The 21723-nt window shown below is 45.3% G+C and overlaps 1 protein-coding gene across 8 annotated transcripts in view; it reads right to left on the bottom strand.

The window, feature by feature from the left end:
• The window catches only part of FAT3 (FAT atypical cadherin 3), a 450775-nt gene that overhangs the window by 24238 nt on the left and 404814 nt on the right, over positions 1–21723 (bottom strand). For all 8 annotated transcript variants that reach the window (XM_053385580.1, XM_053385571.1, XM_053385573.1 and 5 more), the window contains 5 exons: positions 19281–19424; positions 17307–17504; positions 15569–16367; positions 6038–6172; positions 5110–5267 (listed from right to left, as the gene is read on the bottom strand). In XM_053385580.1, coding sequence (XP_053241555.1) covers positions 5110–5267; positions 6038–6172; positions 15569–16367; positions 17307–17504; positions 19281–19424 — 1434 coding nt within the window. The remainder of the gene's footprint in view (positions 1–5109; positions 5268–6037; positions 6173–15568; positions 16368–17306; positions 17505–19280; positions 19425–21723) is intronic.

The following is a 21723-nucleotide window of genomic DNA, read 5'->3' as shown; positions in this document are numbered from 1 at the left end:
CTGGCCATTATGCAAATCCACCAGAACCCTCTGTGTTTCCGTGTCCTCTTCTTCCCTTACCATCCCTTCCCTTTTATGCCACATCTGCTAGATTGTAAACCGTTCTGGCAGCCATTCTGCCTATTTCATCCTTTGCGCAGTGCAAAATATAATTTTTAAGTGCTTCATAAATAAGAAGAATGAGGAAAGCCTGTGGCAGGTTCAAGGGTGGATGGCAGCGCTGAGGACACCACCGTTTCTGGCCAGGATTGCTGTCTGCCGATGCAACTCGCAGCCTGGAGACAGTTTATGGTCCTTAAAAGCAGCGAAGGCAGTATGAGAGAGACACCGTTTCCTGTGATGGTGATGTTGCCTCCCTTCAAGCAGGCTGGCAGAGTTTTGAAGCTCCTACCAAACCTTGCATGGGACGTGGGTGGCGCTGTGGGTTAAACCACAGAGCCTAGGGCTTGCCAATCAGAAAGTTGGCAGTTCGAATCCCCACGACGGGGAGAGCTCCCGTTGCTCGATCCCTGCTCCTGCCAACCTAGCAGTTCAAAAGCACGTCAAAGTAGATAAATAGGTACCACTCCGGCGGGAAGGTAAATGGCGTTTTCGTACGCTGCTCTGGTTCGCCAGAAGCGGCTTAGTCATGCTGGCCACATGACCCGGAAGCTGTATGCCGGCTCCCTCGACCAATAAAGCGAGATGAGCAACACAACCCCAGAGTCAGTCACGACTGGACCTAATGGTCAGCGGTCCCTTTACCTTTTTTACCAAACCTTGCAATGCAGGTTTCATCAGAAACAAGAGTGGGAAGGAACACACATACCACAGGTGCCAACAGCAGTATCATTCCCTTCTCAACACCGCCGTTGTCTCTAGCCACAGTTGCAAAAAAGCCATTTAAGAACACAAGCGAGTAAGAAGAGCTTGGCTAGATCAGAACAAAAGCCTATTTAGTCCAGCACCTTGTTCTCACAGATGCCTAGGGAAGTCTTTAAATAGGACCCAAATACAGCAGTGATTATCAGCAACTGGTATTCAGCTGCTGTGGTTCTCAGCACCTGGTACTCACACAAGTGCCTGCAACACAACCTACAACACAGCCACCAAAGCTTGTAGCCACTGACAACCTTTTCCTCCATGAATTTGTCAAATCCTCCCTGAGAGCCATTCAAGTCTGTCGTTTTCTTTTGGGACCACTGTATGCAGGAAAAGGGATGAATATTGCCTCCCCCATACCACCCTCCCAATCCTGACCACCCCTACAATTTAGTGGGAAAAGGGCGTAGGGGAAAACAACAACAATGGCAGTGCAATTCTTTCAGCAAAGGTAACGGTTAAAATGAATCCTAGGGAGGAGAGACAGACCACAGAAAAGGAAATAGCTAGGACTTTCTATGGAAGTCATAGCCAGACTGAACAGCAGCGGGCTGTGCACAACTGGGGGAAAATGCAAAGCTTTTTAAAAAAATCAAATTCTGAAAGCTGAAAAAGGAAGCCACAAGAGGGAGACGCTGACGATGTTTTGCAGCTGCCATGTAAAATGCTAACCCCACAGGCCTAGTGAGCACAGCAACTCTTCATGGCAGAACTTGCCCCAATGAGGCAGTTGTGGGGGCTGAAGGTCCTTGCCTTCCCACAGTTGCCTAAGCCTCGTCCTCCTCTGGGTCCAAGCATTCTGAGACTATGCTGGGGTGCCTGTCTCTGCACCTCCCTCTTCATACCTCTTCTGGTCCTGGGGGACCGGGGGAGAAGAGCTTGTTGAAGCAGGAGAGGGATACACCTTGGCTTTTCACGAGCCTGACTCGTCTCTGTCTCTTGGCCCTCCTCCTCCTCCTCTCCAGCCTCTTCTGCCTCTGAGCCTGGACTGCTCTCTGCCCCAGCCTCTTCCTGCTCACTAAACCCTGTAACCTCTTCAGCCTCTGACACCTCTTCTTCCCTGTTTTCTCCCTCTGACCACTCATCATCGTCCCACCACCACTCCTCTGCATCCAGCCAGTCCATGACGTCACGTCACTCACCTGCTTTCCTCTAGAGATTCAAGCTGGATAGAATATGCCCTTGAAATGTAGCAATACGTCTTGGCTGCCTAGACGGAGGGGGTGGTATGTCTGGCTGCAGCTGCTGGGGCGATAGCTACTACGGATATATGGGCACCAGAAAGCTGGGGGAAGTTCCCCTCCCCTGATATACCTAGATGTGCATCCACATAAAACCTCATTATCCTGACCAAGCAGGAGAGTATGAAGCAACCACTAAGGGGATATACAAATTGGCACGCTTGAACGGCTTCCCCAAATAAGCAAAGCGAGATGAATGGGCATCGTATATCATTTTAGAATATTAGCCTGGATAAGGTGCTTGGATGTCATCCATTTCTGCATATCAACACAGGCAATGAAACCATCAAACGGTCCTTTTGGGACCTCCCTAGACTTGCAAAGTCCATCTGCAGTCACAGCTCATGAATACAAAATGGTGCCTGCCCATCCATCCAGGGGAATATTTAGTTAGTGGGATTGCATTTCAGGTTCATTTGGGCGAAATGTTAGGTTTAATTAAAATATTACTTTCTCCAGCTCCTGCTGCACCTGGGATCACATCCAAGGCTTCTTGTAGCTGAAGCAATGGGAGTTTCAGGCGACCCTTGACGGGGGTAACGTATGGCAGCCTCACACTTTTCAGTATTGAATTTTACTCAGTGAGGCCACATATACATTACCAAGTGCCTCTGATGGCAAGGACAGAGAAACACAGATTTTTTTTTGTCTGCATTCTGGCTCCCAAATGAAAACACAGGTTCTGCTAGCCCTGCACTGTCAGATGCAGATCAAGAGTTCTGAAGCCGGCAAGGACAGAGTTCTGTGCAAATGGGCTCTCAGAATTGCTCCACCATGCTTTTTAGGCAGAAAAACTGGGGCAGAAGGAAGAGGTATTTCACTGAACTAGATTAACTGAAACTAATCCATCTGCAGGAATATGGGACTGGTCTGATCACATGTATAAAGAGAGGTGGGAATTCTGACTTCAATAGCAAAAAGGCGTGAAATGCTCTTTTCCTTGCAGTTCCCCAACACTATTGTTGTTGTTATTATTATAGCAAGAATAATATTAAAAATTAATATTTATATGCTGCCCCCCTGACTGCGTTGGGCAAGCCAGAGGGCGGCTCCTGACAAAATATTAATAACACATTAAGACATCAAAAGCTTCCCTATACAGTCGTGCCTTGGAAGTCAAATGGAATCCGTTCCGGAAGTCTGTTTGACTTCCAAAACGTTCGGAAACCAAACCGCGACTTCTGATTGGCTGCAGGAAGCTCCTGCAGCCAATCGGAAGCTGCGTGGACGTTAGGTTTCTGAAAATTGTTCGAAAACCGGAAAACTCACATTTGGGTTTCGATCGTTCGGGAGCTGATTTGTTTGGAAGCCACAAGACGTTTGAGATCCAAGGTACGGCTGTACCGGGCTGCCTTCAGATGTCTTCTAAAACTCAAATAGCTGTTTATTTCCTTGACATTTGATGGGTGTTCCACAGGATGGGCACCACCACTGAGAAGGCCCTCTGCCTGGTTCCTGTCCACTGTCCAGGACATGCAGTTTTTTTGGGCTGTGCTCTCATGCGGGTCATGTGAGCTCAGTTAGTTCGAGCATGGTGTTGATAAAGCCAAGGTTGTGGATTTGATCTGTGTATGGGCGCATTGCAGGGAGTTAGACTAGATGATCCATGGGGTCCTTTCCAATTCTATGGTTTTATCACTCATTCTTGAGAGGGCCCAGAATACATGTGCCCCGTTTTAGCCCTGGGACATGTTGGAGGGTATGATGGCACCATTTGCATAACAAAAACTACAGCAGAGATGTCAACCTTTTCAAAAGTTAATGGCTTGGCTTTTGAAAAGCAGGGGGTCCACAGCTACCGTATTTTTCACTCCATAAGAGGCACTTTTCCCCTCCTAAAAAGTAAGGGGAAATGTGTGTGCGTCTTATGGAGTGAATGCAGGCGGGAGGCTCTGCTCAGCACTCCATGTAAAGAGCTGCGCGGAGCATGTGTGTGGCTCTTGCTGGTTTTTCTCTGAGGAGGGAGAAGGGACTAACGGGCTGCCCTCTGTCCTTCTCTCACCTCCTGGAAAAGCCAGCATAAGCCGCGCGCTCTTTAAAAAGCCACGCCTAGCGTGCGTGCGGCTCTTGGGGGCTTTCCCGCGAGGTGGGAGAAGGGACTGACGGGTGGGAGAAGGGACTGACAGACAGAGGGCAGCCCGTCAGTCCCTTCCTACACCTCCCGGAAAAGCCAGCAAGAGCTGCTGCCAGGCTCATCTCAACGCTCCCTTGTAAGGGCTCCCTTTTGTCCCTCATCCCGCTTTGCTGGGAAGCCAGCAGAAGAGGCACTCCACAGCTATCGCTCTTGCTCTGCTGGCTTCAGCGAGAGATGCGCAGCTTGCTCTGCTGGCTTCTCAGCGAAGCAGGAGGAGGAACGGAAGGGTTTAAAGCAAGAAAAGCTAGAGCCGCTTACATGCTCTGCACAGAATTTTTTTTTTTTTTGCTTGCTTTCCCCCTCTAAAAACTAGGTGCGTCTTATGGTCAGGTGCATATTATGGATAGAAAAATACGGTAATTAGGAACCGCTGCCATAGGTGATCAAACCTTGGGGAAGGGATGTAGCTCAGTGATCGGGTATCTAGTTGCCTTGTACAGGGTCCCAGGTTCAATCCCCAGGTCTTCTGTCAATCCTTGAAAAGCTGCTGCCAATCAGTGTGGACAATACTGACCTAGGTGGACCAATGGTGCGACTTGGTATAAAGGCAGCTTCCTGTGTAACTAAGGGCAGCTTTGACAGGCATCGCCGGAATAAGTCGCCTGGGCTTGCTACAGCCTATTACACCCCCAGGAGCATTTTTTCTCCAATAGAAACATGACTATCAGAAACAATGAGACAGTTCCCTCGTTGTTGCTGAAGCTGTGGTTTCATTCCTCATTATCCTACAGAAAGAAAAGCCCTGAGAGCGCTGAAGTTTCTGCATCCACAGCTAAAAATGGGAGCAGCATTCCCAGCAGTGGGAGCCCAAAGAGAGGGAAGCGTATAATCAAGAAAAATAACTGCGGGGAAAGATAAACTTATTTTAATTACCTTCAGAATTATACAGGGATTTGCTCTGGTGTACATTATAATCCCGTTGCTTTGCAGAGTCCGCAGACGCAGCGCCAACTTGAATTCCTCCTTCTTGCTATTTTCAGAAACCCGGTATTTGATGTAACTATTCCCAGCAAAGCTAAGGGAAGTGTGTCCTGAAAAAACCATTTGGAGAAGAGGCAAAAATAGAGAGAGACAAGCCATATATATATATATATATATATATATATATATATATATACACACATACACACACACACACACACACACACATATATATATACATATATATACACACACACACACACACACACACACACACACATTTTAAAATAAGACTTGGGAGATTATCCTACCACTTGCCAAAGGGGGAAAAAAAGTTAATTAAGGAAGATGCACGACTAACAAGGCTGATAAGGGAGAATATGTTTTTAAAAAAGAATAGCCCATCTTCTGATAGATTAAAAACTTGTCCCTCTTGTACAAGCACCTTACGTTAAGGAAGATTAATTCACTAATAAGGGGGGAAATGTTGTTTCTCGATAGGAATTACTACCATGCATAAAATGCAATCGGGTCTATTTGTAGTGAACAAACCAGATAACAATTTTTATTATTATTTTAGCGCTGGTACATGGGGGAAGCCCTGTACAACTCGTGTTCCGTCAAGCTAAATACAGCCTACCAGCCATGTGTTCTGATGGACTTTTGTTAACCTGGCTCCCTCCAAATAGATTTGGACTAAAACTCCCATCAGCACCAGCAAAAACACTGCATTTGCAAAGTCTGGCTGACTCAAGAACCAGCTTGGAAAAGCAGTAAAGCTCTTTTCATCCGTATTGAACCCTCTTTTCATCCGCATTGAACTTCTACAACCAAGATGGTTTGGGTGATACCTGATGGTGCGACAGAACAAAGTGTGTACCTGAGCACTCCCCGAGCTTTCCAGGAGGGCATTGACAGATGAATGGCCTCCGGTTGATTTCGTAGCCCACGCATTGCATATCTCCGGGACAGGGTTTCTCTGTGCAGGGATCACTAGAGCCTGGACACAATCCCCCTGTTGCAAATTGAGAAGAAAACAGATACTGCTACGTTATCCATCACATAAAGTAAAAACCTTCTTTGGAAGAATTACAGAATTTTAAGAGTTAGATGGTGTGAGGAATGAGGATGCTGCTTTTTCACATAAACCACAAATGCAACAAGCTAGACAGATGTCAGCAGTTCAGATCGATTCACATCCGATAACTAGAAAGGTTTAGAGCGCCTGGCCAGAATGAGGTTATAACCGTTATTGACAGACACCTGCAATCTAGGTTGATTCACTTCTCATAACTGGAGAGGTTTAGAACTTGTGGTCAAGATGTGGTTATTTTTGCTTGGCTTAGCAAGTAACTGCATAGGAACATAGACCAAATAAGGGAAATAATAAATAAGGCTAGAGGGGTGCTGAAATCAGAGTAATGGGCGATGTAAACAGGGGCGGGAATGTTAGTAGGGATATTAGGCGGTCGTGATAGGCTGTAACCTTGTAGTACCCAGCCAATGGGGAGACAAGGGAGGGAACCTGCGCTCCAGGTATAGGGAATATAAGCTTATGCTTTGCCAAAGCTGGGGTGTGCCTACTTTGGACACCTGATCTTGCAAGAATGTATTGCACTAAATAAACTCTTTACTGCTTCACCAATATTTTTTTGCAAATACTTTCAAGTCCCAAGAAATATGGTTCCTTTCAGAGATCTTTCAGGGAGGATTGTGCCAGGGGCAAGTGTCTGCATTGCAGCTCCCCCCCCCACACAAAAAACCCCCACTAATTCTGAGTGACAGCAATTATTTCTTGCCCTCACTCTGAACTGGTGTTGCTCCCAGCTGAGTCTGAAGCTATGGAGCACCGTCACAAAGCCAAATATGACTGATAAGATGGAAGCATTTGTTACGGATTATATCAGCATGTTGGCTATGTGATCACTGATACCATGTGGTTGGCAAGAATGTGGAATTTTGAGGAGAAAAGGCTCTGAACCATTAGCTGATCAAGGCTGTAAACTAAGAAAAACAGCACAAAAGTATGTGTGGAGGGCATTGTGGAACCTTGAAGATTCTGTTTTCAAAATGATCATGTTCTCCTGCAAAATTTTGGCTTCAATTCTCCTTCTAATCATAGCTTGATCCACAATTAAATGCATTTGTTTGTTTGTCTGTCTGTTTATCTGGCTATAATATCTAAACATGGTATGTGCATGTGTGGCATCTTAAAACAAATTTGGGAAGAACAACTCCTTCCTGTTGCAATTAAAGCAATCTCTGTTAGTCTCAGCCAAATCAGGATTCTCTGACCATCTTGTTTATTTGGCTCCCAAGTCTTATTTACAGCGTATAAAGGACACAGTGAACTTGTACGGGGGCAAACACTCCTTGTAGTTATCACAGACAGTGAGTCCCTAATGCACTTCACCACAAGGGAAGCATGGTGTTGCTCGAGGCATAGCTCCAATTACTTTGTATCGTAGGTCTTTTCCTGGAAACAGAAAAATTATTACTGTAGGCTTCTAAGTGGACACAGCCTGCCTACAAATACAGCAGCAACCGTAAATGCCTGTGCTTGATCTACAGTGCATTGCGGTCAATTTAATCTTTCCGGGCGCTCCTCTCACTTTGTCAAATATTTGCTTGTGAGGTCTTGAAAGAATAAAACAGCTCAAAGGGCCCTGCCTTGCCACCGCCGTGCAAAACGATGTGTGGAAATTCTTACAAACAATGTACAATGCTGAGCGCAGTATGGGAATATACAAGCCACAATGGAAAATCTTATACCAGGTTTGGTCTTAAGTTCACAGCACTGTGTAGGACACCTTCACATTATGGAGGCTTGCATCATAACAACAAAAAGCCTTGACAAGCAAGCTCTCCAGCCAGAGGATGAATCTGAAATGGAAAATGACCAACATGCTGTCTCCTCCCATTGAGTATATACAGTGGTACCTCTGGTTGTGAACGGGATCCGTTCCAGAGGCCCGTTCGTTCGCAACATGAAAAGAGCGCAACCTGAAGCGCTGTATCTGCACAGGTGTGTGGTGCGATTTGGTCTTGTGCGCATGCGCCGAAACGCAGAAGTAACCATTTCCGGTACTTCCGGGTTGCCGCGGGACGCAACCTGAAAACGCGCAACCTGAAGCAAACGTAACATGAGGTATGACTGTACTCACCTTCCATTGCCCCAAATAATATTAATCTTCACCCCTCTTTTGCGTTTAGAGTTAACCATTGTGGGGTCAAATATCACCAGTTCAGGTGACCATATTTGGCTCAGGGGATGCCGGTGGCAGGTAGGACTGCCAGCCTGCTCCTTTGTGTACAGCACAGGGGGAGGCAACCTGTGGCCATTCAGGTGTTTCTAGACTACAACTCCCATCATCCTTCATCACTAGCCATCCGGCTGGGGCTGATGGGTGTTGGAACCCACAGCATCTGGAGGGCCAGAGGTTCTCCACACCTGCTGTTAAAGTGGCTTGAGTTGCAAAAAATCAGCAGGTGAAGCTTTTCATACCTAGAGCACATAGCACGGCAGTCATGGAATCATTTATCCTGTTATTTCACATTCTCATTTCAAGGTTCTTTTCTTCCTATCCTGCTTGCTTCTTTTAAACACCACCAGCAGCACATGGTTAAAAATCATGGCTTCTCTTTCAGGGCTGGAGGAAATCCTTATTCTATTTTGTTGTTTTTATGTGTATTTTAAAATGCGTGGATAACTCGGCTGCAGTGATATAAGGCTCTGCTAAAAATTGCAGAGCAGTTGAAATAGTATCTACTGGAGTTCCCAATTGTCCATCTGATTCCACTGGCTCTTTCAATGTATCTATGTATCGCCTAGGCACTTGCGCAGAGATCTGTATGCACAGGTTATTTGTCCTCAGAACACAATTAAATTTTATGTCATGTCAGGCGATAATTTTCAACAAGCCTCTCCGTGGCTGACAGATAGACAAGTCACTTGGGCAAAAAAGCTGCAGGACTCATGAATATACATAAGCTTGTTGGAAGACAACCCTGCGGAGAGTTTGGAACAAGGCACCGCATGTTTTCACAGCCTTTTAACCTCTGGTGAAATCTCTGACACCAAGCAATAAAATCAATACACAGCCTTGTAATCAATCTTTGCCATGTTTCGGCTGATTCCCACTCTAGGCAGAATAAACTCCCCATGAAGCCCAGAGACATGTGGGAAGAAGCTTATAATTTAATGCGACAGGCCTGCATGACCCAGCAAGCCAAACACAGCTCGCCAGTCATGCACTGGGGCATTCCGGGCCTAGGCAGGCAGCACAAACAGCAGCGTGTGGGTGGGTGATGTCAAACTCTTGCTGGGCTTTCACTCACGGCTCACGGGCTGTGTTCTGTTTGATGAGGCACAAGGTGTGTGGGCCTGAGCTACAAAGTTCATATAAACTGACAGGTGCGCAGGCAAACTGTCTCAGGTAATCTCTGTGATGGCAGAGGCCTTCAGATCCTACAGTAGCAAGACCCCAAGTGAACCACAACCCTCCACGCTAGCCAAAAAACACCCCAAAGAAACTCACCGATGCTTTCGCTGAACTACAAATGGGTCATAAACCCTCAAGCAGCCAGAGATGCACATGGGTATTTCACAAAGCCGTGTGACTGAAAAGGTTCCTGTAGTTGGTTGAGATGCTCAAGGTGGCTATTTTCCCACACTTTTGTGATGAGCCTCCCGATTCTCCAAGGAAGCAAATGACATTTAGGTTGCTGAACTGAGTCGACACGAAACAGATCCATTTATCAGCTGCCCAGTGGCAGACGTACCCATTGTCAGGAGCTACCAGGGCTGGAACCATGAACTTTAGGATGAGTGGCGAGCCACTAAGGCAGAACTGTTCCCAGGGCTGTGATGTCTTGTAGTTTTCCCATACTTTGGTCTCCAGCTATTTCTAGACTGCAGCACCCATCATTCCTAGCTATCATGATCAGTGGTCAGCAATGATAGTAACTGTACTCCCAAAACAGCTGCAGACCCAAGTTTGGGAGCCCAGGCTGTAGAGCAACCCTGCCTAGCTAGGCAGCTTATTGGCCTCCCCTAAACTGGCAGGGGCTATAAAATGTGCTGAATTACTATAGTAAATAAAATCTGCATCCAAAATGTGTGCTCTGCTGCCGGGTTGGCTATACATTTGGGCTCTTTTCGGCAAGGTTGTCCCAGCTTGCGCACACAGAGCTGGTGCTAGGATGCGATGGCAGAACTAGGGTTTCATTAAATCAGCAGTTACCCCGGGCCTCTGCCACGACTGCAGCACCGTGGCAAAAGCAGAAGGGCACCTAAGTGTAAATGCCAGGAGCCACAACTGCTAGTACTATCGTGTGCTTCTTCCGATTCTTTTCTTTTCTTATTTTTAATCGTCAAGAGGTGTTCTCCGCCAAGCAACTGGGGCCACATCGGATGGCTCCATCCCGTTCTGCCAATACTGTGACGCCGCTCCCGCTCTGGCACTGCTGCCTAGTCCTTGCACAAAGCCACTATTCAGCGCAAGCCAGCGTTCCCATCAAACTGTAAGAGCGGTCCTGACAGATAAACTACAGGCATTTCAACTTTTTATTCAAGCTTCTGTAGGTGAATTTTATAGCTGTCACAAAACTTTTAAAATATTGAAGCTCTGGAGAGGGTTCTTTATGTCTGCCTTTGTGGATATAAGGGCCCCAAGCTACAAATCTTGTCTTATTGCCTTGCTCCTGGCTAACATGCATTTTCAGGGTGATTTCACAATGGCAGGGACCAAAAGCCACTAAAGCACTCACCAGGACATTATCCACCTTTGGGGATTTATAGCCCAGGCTTGAGTCTCTGCTCTGAAGTCCAGCATATCCTCCCCACCTCCCCCACTGTTCTTTGTTTCTTCCCGCAATTAGAACCCACAAATATACAATCTCTAGGCAACCCCAAAATAAACAGATGACACTCCCCTGCGGGAACAGGAACAGGACTGTTCTTCTGGACTACAGATATAAAGCAGAGGGTCAGCCAATGTATCAAGTCTCTTTAATATGAAGGGATCGATCCATCTGATTTTAGAAATGAAAAAATGTGACAATTAGTTGGAGAACAAGTGTAGCGCACTGGGTAGATTCAACCTCATCTTGGATTGGAGAGGTGAGGGAGTCAAATTCCTGTGTGGCCACAGAGCTCATCACACCCCAGCAGGCAAGTCACGATATCTCGGCTTAAGCTACCCTAAGGACTGCTGTGAGGTTAAGCTGGGATAAAAGAAGATGAGTGATATCGAATGAGTGGTCCTACTCAGAGTAGACCCACTGACATCAGTAGGTCTGCTCTGAGTAGGACTTGGCTGGCTGTCACTCAATGCTTTTATTTGTTGGGATGAAATCTTTTTAGTAGTGTTAGGGTCTGGCAAAATAAGGCCCAGATATAACTCATTTATTTTATTGCTTTGCTTTTAAGTTTACCCACCAGTCTACACATATTTATTTTTGATTGCTGCGTATATTTTTATGTGTTTGGAAAATGAAATTAAATTCAAATAGCAAATGGGGATATATGCAGGTTGCAAACGTGTCCCTAAAATCTTTGAGCTAGTACAATGAGCTGGAATGGGAAGATGGACTTCCTTTCCATCTAAGGCTGCCATGGCAAAATACCAGAATCAGTGTTCAATCCTGATAATACTTGCAGATTTAGGTGTCGTCTTTTTGACATCTTTTCCATGGGGTGATCAGTATGGTCACCACCAACTGAACAACCAAGTGGCTCATCTGAATGATCCATCATAACCATCATTTATTACTTATACCCCACCCATTTGACTGGGTTGCCTCAGCCACTCTGAGTGTCTTCCAACATAACAAAAACACAGCAATCTAGCTAGAACTGGAGCGACTCTGGAAAATGTCACCTTTGCTAGTAAGGAAATGGCTGCCTTGCAACATGGTGATGACTCCATGGATCCATTTTCCTGGATTTACATGGATACGCATTAACGCTCAACTGGGCAGTGCAGAATCCACCCACCATCGTGGATGCATACTGGTGTGTAAGCAAATGCTATTATCAAGATGGCAGCATCTACATGGTGGCAAAACTGGTGTGGCTGCTACATCACCCAAAGGTAGATCACTCCTGGCTCAGTACACCAACTGTTCTTTGCATGCCAGGCCATGTCAGAGCTGGTGCAATACTGTGGGGTGAGCTGTAAACTCCCTGCACGAAATCTCAGCTCAGCCCCAAATATTCACAGTGACGATAAGATGGAGAAAACCAATACTACTGATCCATGCTGCCATGCTGTTGTGAGGATTACTAAGACAGTCTATACAAAGTGCTCTGAACACTAGGAAGTGCCTTTTGCTAAATATTATTATTAAGAGATTTGGCTATTATGTCATGTGCAGACACAGCCTACCAGCAGGAACAGGAGCACCAATCACTTTTCAAAACTGGATGCTTATTATTAGATTATTGGAGTTGTAGTGGAGTGTAAGGTTCAAGCTACTGATTGCTTCTTTCAGAGTGTCAAGCTAGAAAATAAGACTAGAAAACCCAAAGTACTGCTTTCTCCCCCTGCCCTAGCCCCGGTTGCATCTTATATTTTATTTTCCAGACAGGAAAACTAACTGCTGTCATGCTTTAGAGTGACATTCTGTCAATGCTAATACTGACTTGTGGCAACTGGTATTTAAACTATATTGTATACTGTGTTACGGTGTCAGCAAAGTTCCTGAACGGTTACATCAATGTCACATTACTGACTCCTTCGTTTCCACCACCATTTTCTCCCTTCTAACTATGGCTCTCAGAATTGTTGGTGGGAGAAGAAAACTCTTAACCACCAAAACCGTAAGTCTCTAAAGCAGAGGCTGTGGAGCCTGTGACCCAATTTTGTCGGGACTCGAACTTGCAATTGCTTCAGTCAGCATGATCAGAAATGATGGGACCTGAAAGTCTAATGACACCTGAAGAGCAACATTAAACAATACCATAACTAGGCAATACTGCCTGGGCTGCCTGGGTATGAGGCATGCCCATAAGTGGGGTGGGTGGGAACTACCGTCTTTTTTGCTCTATAAGACTCACTTTTTCCCTCCTAAAAAGTGAGGGGAAATGTGTGTGCGTCTTATGGAGCGAATGCAGGCTGCGCAGCTATCCCAGAAGCCAGAACAGCAAGAGGGATCGCTGCTTTCGCTGCGCAGCGATCCCTCTTGTTCTGGCTTCTGAGATTCAGAATATTTTTTTTCTTGTTTTCCTCCTCCAAAAACTAGGTGCACCTTATGGTCTGGTGTGTCTTATAGAGCGAAAAAGACGGTAGGCATCGGACATGGAGGAAAAAATTATTAAGAAAAGGTATTGCATTTCACCATTAATCACTGGTTGAAAGGGAATATAACCAACAGCATTGATGTACAGAAGTGTGGTTGGCAAGATTTAATTGCTTCTGGTTAGATGAACACATTTTAAGTCACATTTTGTTTACTTCTGTGGATGTAGGCGAAAACCCTACCTTATGGACATTAACATTACCAAAGAGGGGAAACAGAAGCACTGGACCCAGTCTCACTGAGGCATCTGGCTGGGTAAACATGCTTCTGAGAAAATTTCATTACAGTCGGTGGGATTAGTTCAGAAGACTTAAAAATTAAACTTTATGGATTGTAGCCTAAAGATTTGGACAGAACCACCTACATACCTGGATGCTGTCCAACCTGAATCAAAGTTCCAAACCCCTGGAGATGCCCAAACCCTTGCTTTCCTGTCTTTCGGACTATGCGGTGTTTTGATAACTCAGTTTGCTAATCAAGGTAAACTAGGTAAAATTGCTGCACAGCTGGCCTGAATAAATAGTGAATAACCATGGCATCTGCCAGTGGGAATAGCATTCCTAGTAAAATACAAATTTCAAGAATGTGCAAGCCTTGCTTCTGCTTTCTTGAGCTGCAAGCTGACCATTTATTTATCAGACCTGTAGCCTTGGATTTATACACTCACCTGGTAGCCATAGAGGGATAAGAAATTGCATGCAGGTGAATGTATGGAATTCCATTCAGGTGAGTGAGCAAGGTAATAATGCACAGACGCAAAGCCCAGCATCCTGCCAACCACATGCCTATGGGAAGCCCACAAACAGGATCTGAGTGCAACACCACTCTCTCCAGTTGTGATTCGCAGCCACTAGTATTCAGAAGTGTGGTTGGGAAGAAGAACTCCATCTTCTGCTGTGTCCAGCATGGAAATTGAGTGGGTTGTCAGAGGAGAGAAGCTCTCTTCTCCATGCCCAGCACAGAAATACAGTGGTACCTCAGGTTAAGAACTTAATTCATTCCGGAGGTTCATTCTTAACCTGAAACTGTTCTTAACCTGAGGAGCCACTTTAGCTAAGGGGGCCTCCTGCTGCTGCTGCGCCACCGTTGCACGATTTCTGTTCTCATCCTGAAGCAAAGTTCTGAACCCGAGGTACTATTTATGGGTTAGCAAACTCTGTAACCTGAAGCATCTGTAACCTGAAGCGTCTGTAACTCGAGGTACCACTGTACAGCAAATTACTGGAGGGGAGACAGAGCTCTTGGTCTCTTCTCTGCCAGACCCCACCAAGCTAGCAACATTTTCCTGCAGATGAACGAGTCATTTTTTGTGGGTATGTTTCCAAGCCTCTTCTCCCTGTGATGCTCACTCCCCAGAGTGTCAATTCTAAAAAAAAAAGCAGCACCCCAAAACTGTGGCACGTAAGTAAATGGTGCCTAATTTTAACAGAAAGCAAATGTGCAGTATTCCACGGCAATGATAACCGCACCCCCTTCAGGAACAGTACAAGAGTTTCAGATCACATTCTCACAAGGTGGTTTGTTAAAGGGGTGGAAGAGCTACATCCTTAGCATAGCATTGAGCACAGGCTGAAAAAGAAGGTCAAGAACCCTCCTTTGCTACCAATTACTTAATGAAATGCTTTTTTGGTTTTCATTACTCCAGCAAAAAAAAAAAAAAAAAGGGGGGGGGGGAATGAGACAAGCCCTTTTTAGCTTTATCACTTGGGTCAAATGTCACCTTCTATTTGAAAATACTGAATACAGTCTGGGGCTGTTCTTCCACAGCCACCCTTCATGTCCCCACAGATTTGGCTGGAAAGCCCTATAACCTTTCTTCGTGGCACGAGGTTTAGGGATCCCTTTGACTGGACTGCCCCTGGAAACTTTGGACAGCTTTGTTCCACAGAGGTCAAGGTTCACCAGCTCCCATTTGACATCAATAAACGCCAGCCATTCCTGCTGAGCGTGAGAAATCGATTCTCAGCTGTACATTTTCCAAAAGCTCTTTTTAAACTAACTGAATTGAACTGGCTGGTGTTAGAGAAATAAAAACTATGCTCCGATGTGAGGACGGGGAGGAATGGGATTGGTGGCGGCAGAAGAGAGGGGGGCAGGAGAGACCACTCACCATTACAAGAGCAGCGTACGTTTCGGAAGAATCGGGGACACACAAAACTAATCCGCGCTGTGCTGTAGGTCATTAGGGAATGGGAATCAATAGACAGGCTTTGCTCACAGTGTTGCTCCTGACAATCCAATCCGGAACAATTCTTCTCCAGTATAGCTGAGACGCGGATCACATTTTCCAAGTGTCGCCTTGCATTGGTGAGCTTCTGAATCAAGTAGGCAGGCTTATAGAAGCCGCCTGTGTGCATCTGAACCGCAAACAGCATGTCGAGCTGGTTGGTGCCTGCCACGGGCTGAATACTGATGATGTGCAAGCTGTCTTGCTTCTGGGGGAGCACGGCGTTGCGCAGGGTGCGTCTGAAGCCATGCATATGGAGCCCCACAAAATCCTCGGGGGAGACGTTCTCGAAACGGATGGTGACTGTGTTCTGAAGCATTTCCTGCATCAGCTGCTCCACGTGGACCGTCACGTCCATGGGCACCTGGAACCTCCCGTCGCTGACCGATACATTCAGGATGTACTTCCCGCTATCCAACCCGCCCAGGGCAATGATCTTCCCATCGTGGTTGTTGACCTTGAACAAACTTTTCTGCTCGGACTTCAGGCCGTACGTGAGGATGTCGTACATGTCTTGGTCCGTCGCGTGTATCTTCCCGATGACACCTCCTGGGAAGTCGTCTTCCATAGTGACAATAAAAATCTCCAGAGGGATGGCTGTTGGCTTGTGGATACTTTCTTCGATGACCCGGATTTGGATATAGGTGTGGGATACCTGCTGAGGTTTTCCAGAATCCTTTGCCTAATTTGATGCATGATAAAAATGCAAAACAAAACACACCGTTACTTCAAATAATGGTCGATGAAGATCCGAGCACTCCATTTTCTGGAAGAACTTCAGAGTCTTTGCAGTATAGACTCTGATCCCAAATAAACAGTTTTAAAATAATAAGGAAACACACATGCACAGGTAAATCTGCCAAGTTTCTCTGTCAGTGTTCGTTGTGCAGCCCACATTAGCTTTGAAACTTGACCCAAGGCTACAATCCTAAATACACTTACTAGGAAGTGAGACTCAGCAAACTTAGTGGGAATTAATTACGAGTACCTGCGTTTCACACTTAGGATTGTGTTATGACTCTTCCTGAATTGTTGGAACTGGAACCTGGGAGAAATTCATGAGAAATTCATCTTCCCCTCAATAGTTTGGGTTGGAAGGTAGCGAGTGGACAGTTCCCCTGGTCCCTTACTATTTTTGCAAAGATTACCTGGATTACCCTCTTCCCAAATGGGCAGAGCTACTTGCACACTGCATATGCAAATTGCAAAACAGGATGTATACACAGAGGCCTAACAGCCTGTGTGATCTCTGTTCCTTTTATGTAATTAGATCAGGGAACATTTGCAAAATGCATGCTCTTTTTGGCAGCAGAGTTCTGGTCCTTCCTGCTTACACAGTAAAACAGTGGCTTTGCCTACATGTGTGACAACAACAACAATAATTAAAATCCTGCATCATTAATGTTAATCAGCTCCCAAATTCCATTTAACGTGAACGGTTTTGTAAGGTATCTGGTTAATTAGCCATCTCTACAGAATTAAAAGTGGGTAATAAAATACACAATTTTGTGCACAGTACAAGGGGGTGAAATCAGAAAGATGGCATACAGGCCTAATGAGAGGACGACAGTTTGCCATGAGAACTATTCCCCAAAACTTTTGTGTACGAAGAGAACAGTACCTGAATGCAGAGCACATATTCAGTTGCTTCCCTGTACTTGAAGACGACTGCAGATCGTAAGACGCCTTGCTGGTCCAATGCAAACTCTTCGCCTTCATTACCCGTCAAGATGGAAAAGGTGAAAGGGGGTCCATTGTGCAGAGAGTCTTTGTCTGTCACCACCAGCTGCAGAATGCTTGTTCCCACTGGTTTATTTTCCTTTGTGCATACACACAGTGTATATGTTAAGAAAAGGGTTTTAATTATACATCTCAATACATTTTTGCCTGCTGCATAGAATGCATACGAATGTGGGTTTTTTTTATGAGGGTTCTTTTGTTTGTCTGCAAAAAAATCTCCCACTTTGATTCTGCATAAGAGCAAGTTGTAGCAAAATGCCTGCTAGGCTTGCTTATTTGTACTGATGGGATTGTTCTGATGTCTATATGGAGCAGGGGTGGGCAACCTTTGAACTCCCAGATGTTGTTGAACTACAACTCCCATCATCCTTGACCACTGGCCATGTTAGCCAGGGGTTGGTAGGACCTGAGAGCTCAGCAACATCTGAAGAACCACATATTGCCCACTCCCAATTCACAGCAAGATAGATAATTTTTAATTAGGGATGTAGTCACACCTACACTAAGGATAACACATTTTGGGGTGAATTAAAGGAGAGCGAATTGTCAGTGATATTTTATCACCAAAAAAGGAGGAGGGAGCACCCCTTTGATTTTAGGCCTCTGTTGGCTGTTACTTTCTTTAGACTCTGTTCACTGCAGTGACAAAGTAATTTGCATCTATACTGTCCCCACAACTGACCCATGTGGGGCGTAAACTGGGTAGGCAGTGCAGAAACTACAGAAGTACTGCTGGAGAAAACTACGCTTGCTGGAAGCATACATGTGAATGTGGACAACAGAGCAAGCAACTTCAAGAAGCAGACGTGCACTTGTTTCTCTTTCATCATTCAGCTGTGTGTTGCTGTACGAGTGCAAGCCAAATAGGAGCAAAGTACAGTTTGCCAAACACAACTGTGAAAATTGGAAGTGCTGAAACAGCATTCTGACTCCCAAGCAGGGATGGGTGACTCTGTCAATATCCGTTTCCCTCAGTTTCTATTTCTCCAGCCATAAATTTGGTTCTTCATTCACATTTCTGCATCAGTTTGTAGTTTTTTTGTTTGTTTTTAAGTCCTCTCCTCATGAAAATTCATCAGTGAATGTTTCGCAATATACACACGTTTGTGTGCAAATTTGCCAAATATAGATTTTTGCTAACCAATTATCCCAATTATAATGCATTTTTTTATTTTCACCAGCAATTACAGACTTTTGCTAAGATATTTCCCCTAACATAATGCATTTTATATCCCAGCCAGATGGGTGGGGAAGAAGAAGAATAGCAAGAATAGAACACTTTCTGCTAACATGTACATATCTGTATGCATTACTAGCCTGGAGAACTGCAATGCAATGTGAAGAGAAGTGTGAATTTCGAAGAACAGTTGTGGCTTTGGTTTCTGAAAGTGTGGTTTGTTTCTGACTAGGAAGACCAAGTCTTCCCTAGGTCACATCCTTCACTTCCCATGCCAGGAGTGGGGCACCCCCCAGATGCTACTGAACTCCAATGCCAATGAGCTCTTATCACTGCACATGGGGCTGATGAGAACTGGGAGTCCAACAGTGTACAGAGGCCACAGGTTCCCCAACTCCACCACAGGGACTTACATGGAGGTGCTCTTAGGTATATGTGGGCCTCCAGCTATTAAACTGCTACTTATGCAAATCAGTCATAAAATGCTGCAAAGGACCCAGATGGTTCCTTATCACTGCAAACATAAGACCTGTTACAGAGCTAAGGAATAATGTTCTTATCCTTTCCGGGGGGGGGGGGCAGAAGAGATAATTCAGTGCTGATAAGCCACTTAAATCGTACCTAAAGCATCAGATTAGGACTGGAGATTTTCTTTCTGATGTTCAGGACCAAACTTACTTGAATCACAGCTGTATAGTTGGCAGGTGTAAATACAGGGCTGTTATCGTTCACGTCAGAAATGTCAACGTTGACCGTCACAGACGCCGACAGAGAAGGAGTCCCACTGTCTCTTGCCTGTATGACTAACGAGTATCCAGAAACCTGCAAAAAAATGAAAATAAATACATTACATCTTTAAATCAGCTTGAAAAGCCTTCAAAATTCCACCTTGGATTTGCTACTATCTGCGTAGGTTTGCGTGCAGAACTGAATGAGGTAGCAATGGATGGGTGGAATTTTGTGGTTACAGAATAGACAGAATAGACAGAATAGAGACGGTGCCTTTTCAGGAGCCAGGTGGCAAATTCATCTGACTGAGTGGTCCTCTGTGTAAAACAACAACAACAAAAGCACCTCCAGGGAAGCAGATAACAGTGTGGAGTTGGCTTATTCAGAAAAGGGACAGCGTCTCTCTAAAGCTTTTGTCAGTTGAGAAAAACATTCGCTCTTTCAGTACAGTGGTACCTCGGGTTACATACGCTTCAGGTTACATATGCTTCAGGTTACAGACTCCGCTAACCCAGAAATAGTGCTTCAGGTTAAGAACTTTGCTTCAGGATGAGAACAGAAATTGTGCTCTGGCGGCGCAGCAGCAGCGGGAGGCCCCATTAACTAAAGTGGTGCTTCAGGTTAAGAACAGTTTCAGGTTAAGTACGGACCTCCGAAACGAATTAAGTACTTTACCCGAGGTACCACTGTAATTTGGGGAAGATTGTAAAAAAAATATTCTTGTGTTAAGGAGAAACACTGTCCTCACTCTGAATTGACATGCAAATTTTCATATACCCAAAATGGATTGGCTGCGTGGCGCTGTGTCAACATGCTCATTCTTGTTTTGGGCCTTATTCACAGGAAGATCATGCAGATTTTATTTATTATTATTTTTTAAAAACCCAGTGCCAAAACAGCTGTTGATTGGATAGTGCACAGTCCTCAAATAGCCAATGTAATACATACATACATATAAAAAAAAGGAACTCTTCATATGAGGATTGCCCACCCCTCTGCCCTGTGGGGGTGAATATCAAGAATCACACACCTCACCAGAAAACTGAAGTGGTAAGAGTCCACGCTACCACCTTATGTTGATTCATGAGTTCCTTAGAAACTTTTATCTCACGCCATGTATTCTAACACAAGGCCTCATCGCATTCTCTGGCCTTTATATATCTGTGTTTCCATGTTTATTGCTGCAGTGCATCTCAGATTCTGCTTTTTAAAATAAGGCAATCCATAACCATAATGGCTCTGTGGCATCAAAATTACTGCGCCAGATGATACAAGCTGCAGATAATGGGACACTTAAAAAAAATAAACAATACAGCTCCTTGCATAAGAAATCCAGTACCAGCCATTATAAATTTAACTATAAGTTGTACACAGGAAGCAATGTTAAGCTTCATAAGTGTCAGAAATAAACTTGGGCACAAGAATGGATTTCAAAAGGCATTACTAAAACCACATCCAGCATAGCTACCAGCCTGAGTGCCGCTTTGGTTAAAAGCATAGCTGTCAACTTACAGATTTGAAAATAAGGGACCAGCAGCCTTGAAAATAAGGGACCAGCAGCCAAAATAAGGGACCTGCAGCCTCACCTGTTCCAGGCACTCCAGTCTTCCTGTCCTCCTCCAGTCTGGTCAAACTCATGCTGGTAGCTTCGAGAACACTGTCCAACCAACTTTGTAACCAGAGGTTCAACTGAATAGAATCTGAATCACATGCACCACAAGGCCTATGCAGCCTCAACTTAAGATGGCTCCCCAGCCTGGCTTTGCACTGCAAAGTTTGCAGCAGCATGTGCAACAAAATGGCATCCAGCATTCAGAAACCTCCTCAGCTTGCATTAACTAGCCACACACAAGGCATGCAAGCTCCACCCCCCAGTCGTTCTTAGACTTCTTATTGGGTGAGCAACACAGCCAAGCAACACAGTTGGAGCCTTCCTCCTCCCTGGCCGGCAGGGAGGGAGGGAGAGGGGATGCTTCCTTTGAAATTTAAGGGACATCATTTAAGGGACATTTAAGGGACATCCATCAATAAGGGACAGCAGCGGGACATGGGGCTGGAATAAGGGACTGTCCCTTCAAATAAGGGACACTTGACAGCTATGGTTAAAAGCTGAAGCCCTGAGCCCAATCCTGTGAGCAGTGGCAGTCAAGCACTAGCTCCTGGCATCACGCCACTCAAAGGCACTTGTGAAACTGGAACTTGCATTCTTGGGTTCTTACCAGTCATATATGCAGAAAAAGTGCAAGGTCCTCTCTGGGACTGCAGAATGCCAGGGAAAGTGACATTTTTTAGATGCCCTCATATATAACCAACAAACGTACATTTCCCTGTATATGCAAATCTAACAGATCCTCCTCTTCTGCCTGGAGTGCTAGCTTTCACATGCAGGGAG

Source organism: Podarcis raffonei, chromosome 4 (genome assembly GCF_027172205.1).
Source record: "Podarcis raffonei isolate rPodRaf1 chromosome 4, rPodRaf1.pri, whole genome shotgun sequence".
NCBI lineage: Eukaryota > Metazoa > Chordata > Lepidosauria > Squamata > Lacertidae > Podarcis > Podarcis raffonei.
Note: the sequence above shows the minus strand (reverse complement) of the source record. Positions and strands in the feature narration are given on the sequence as shown.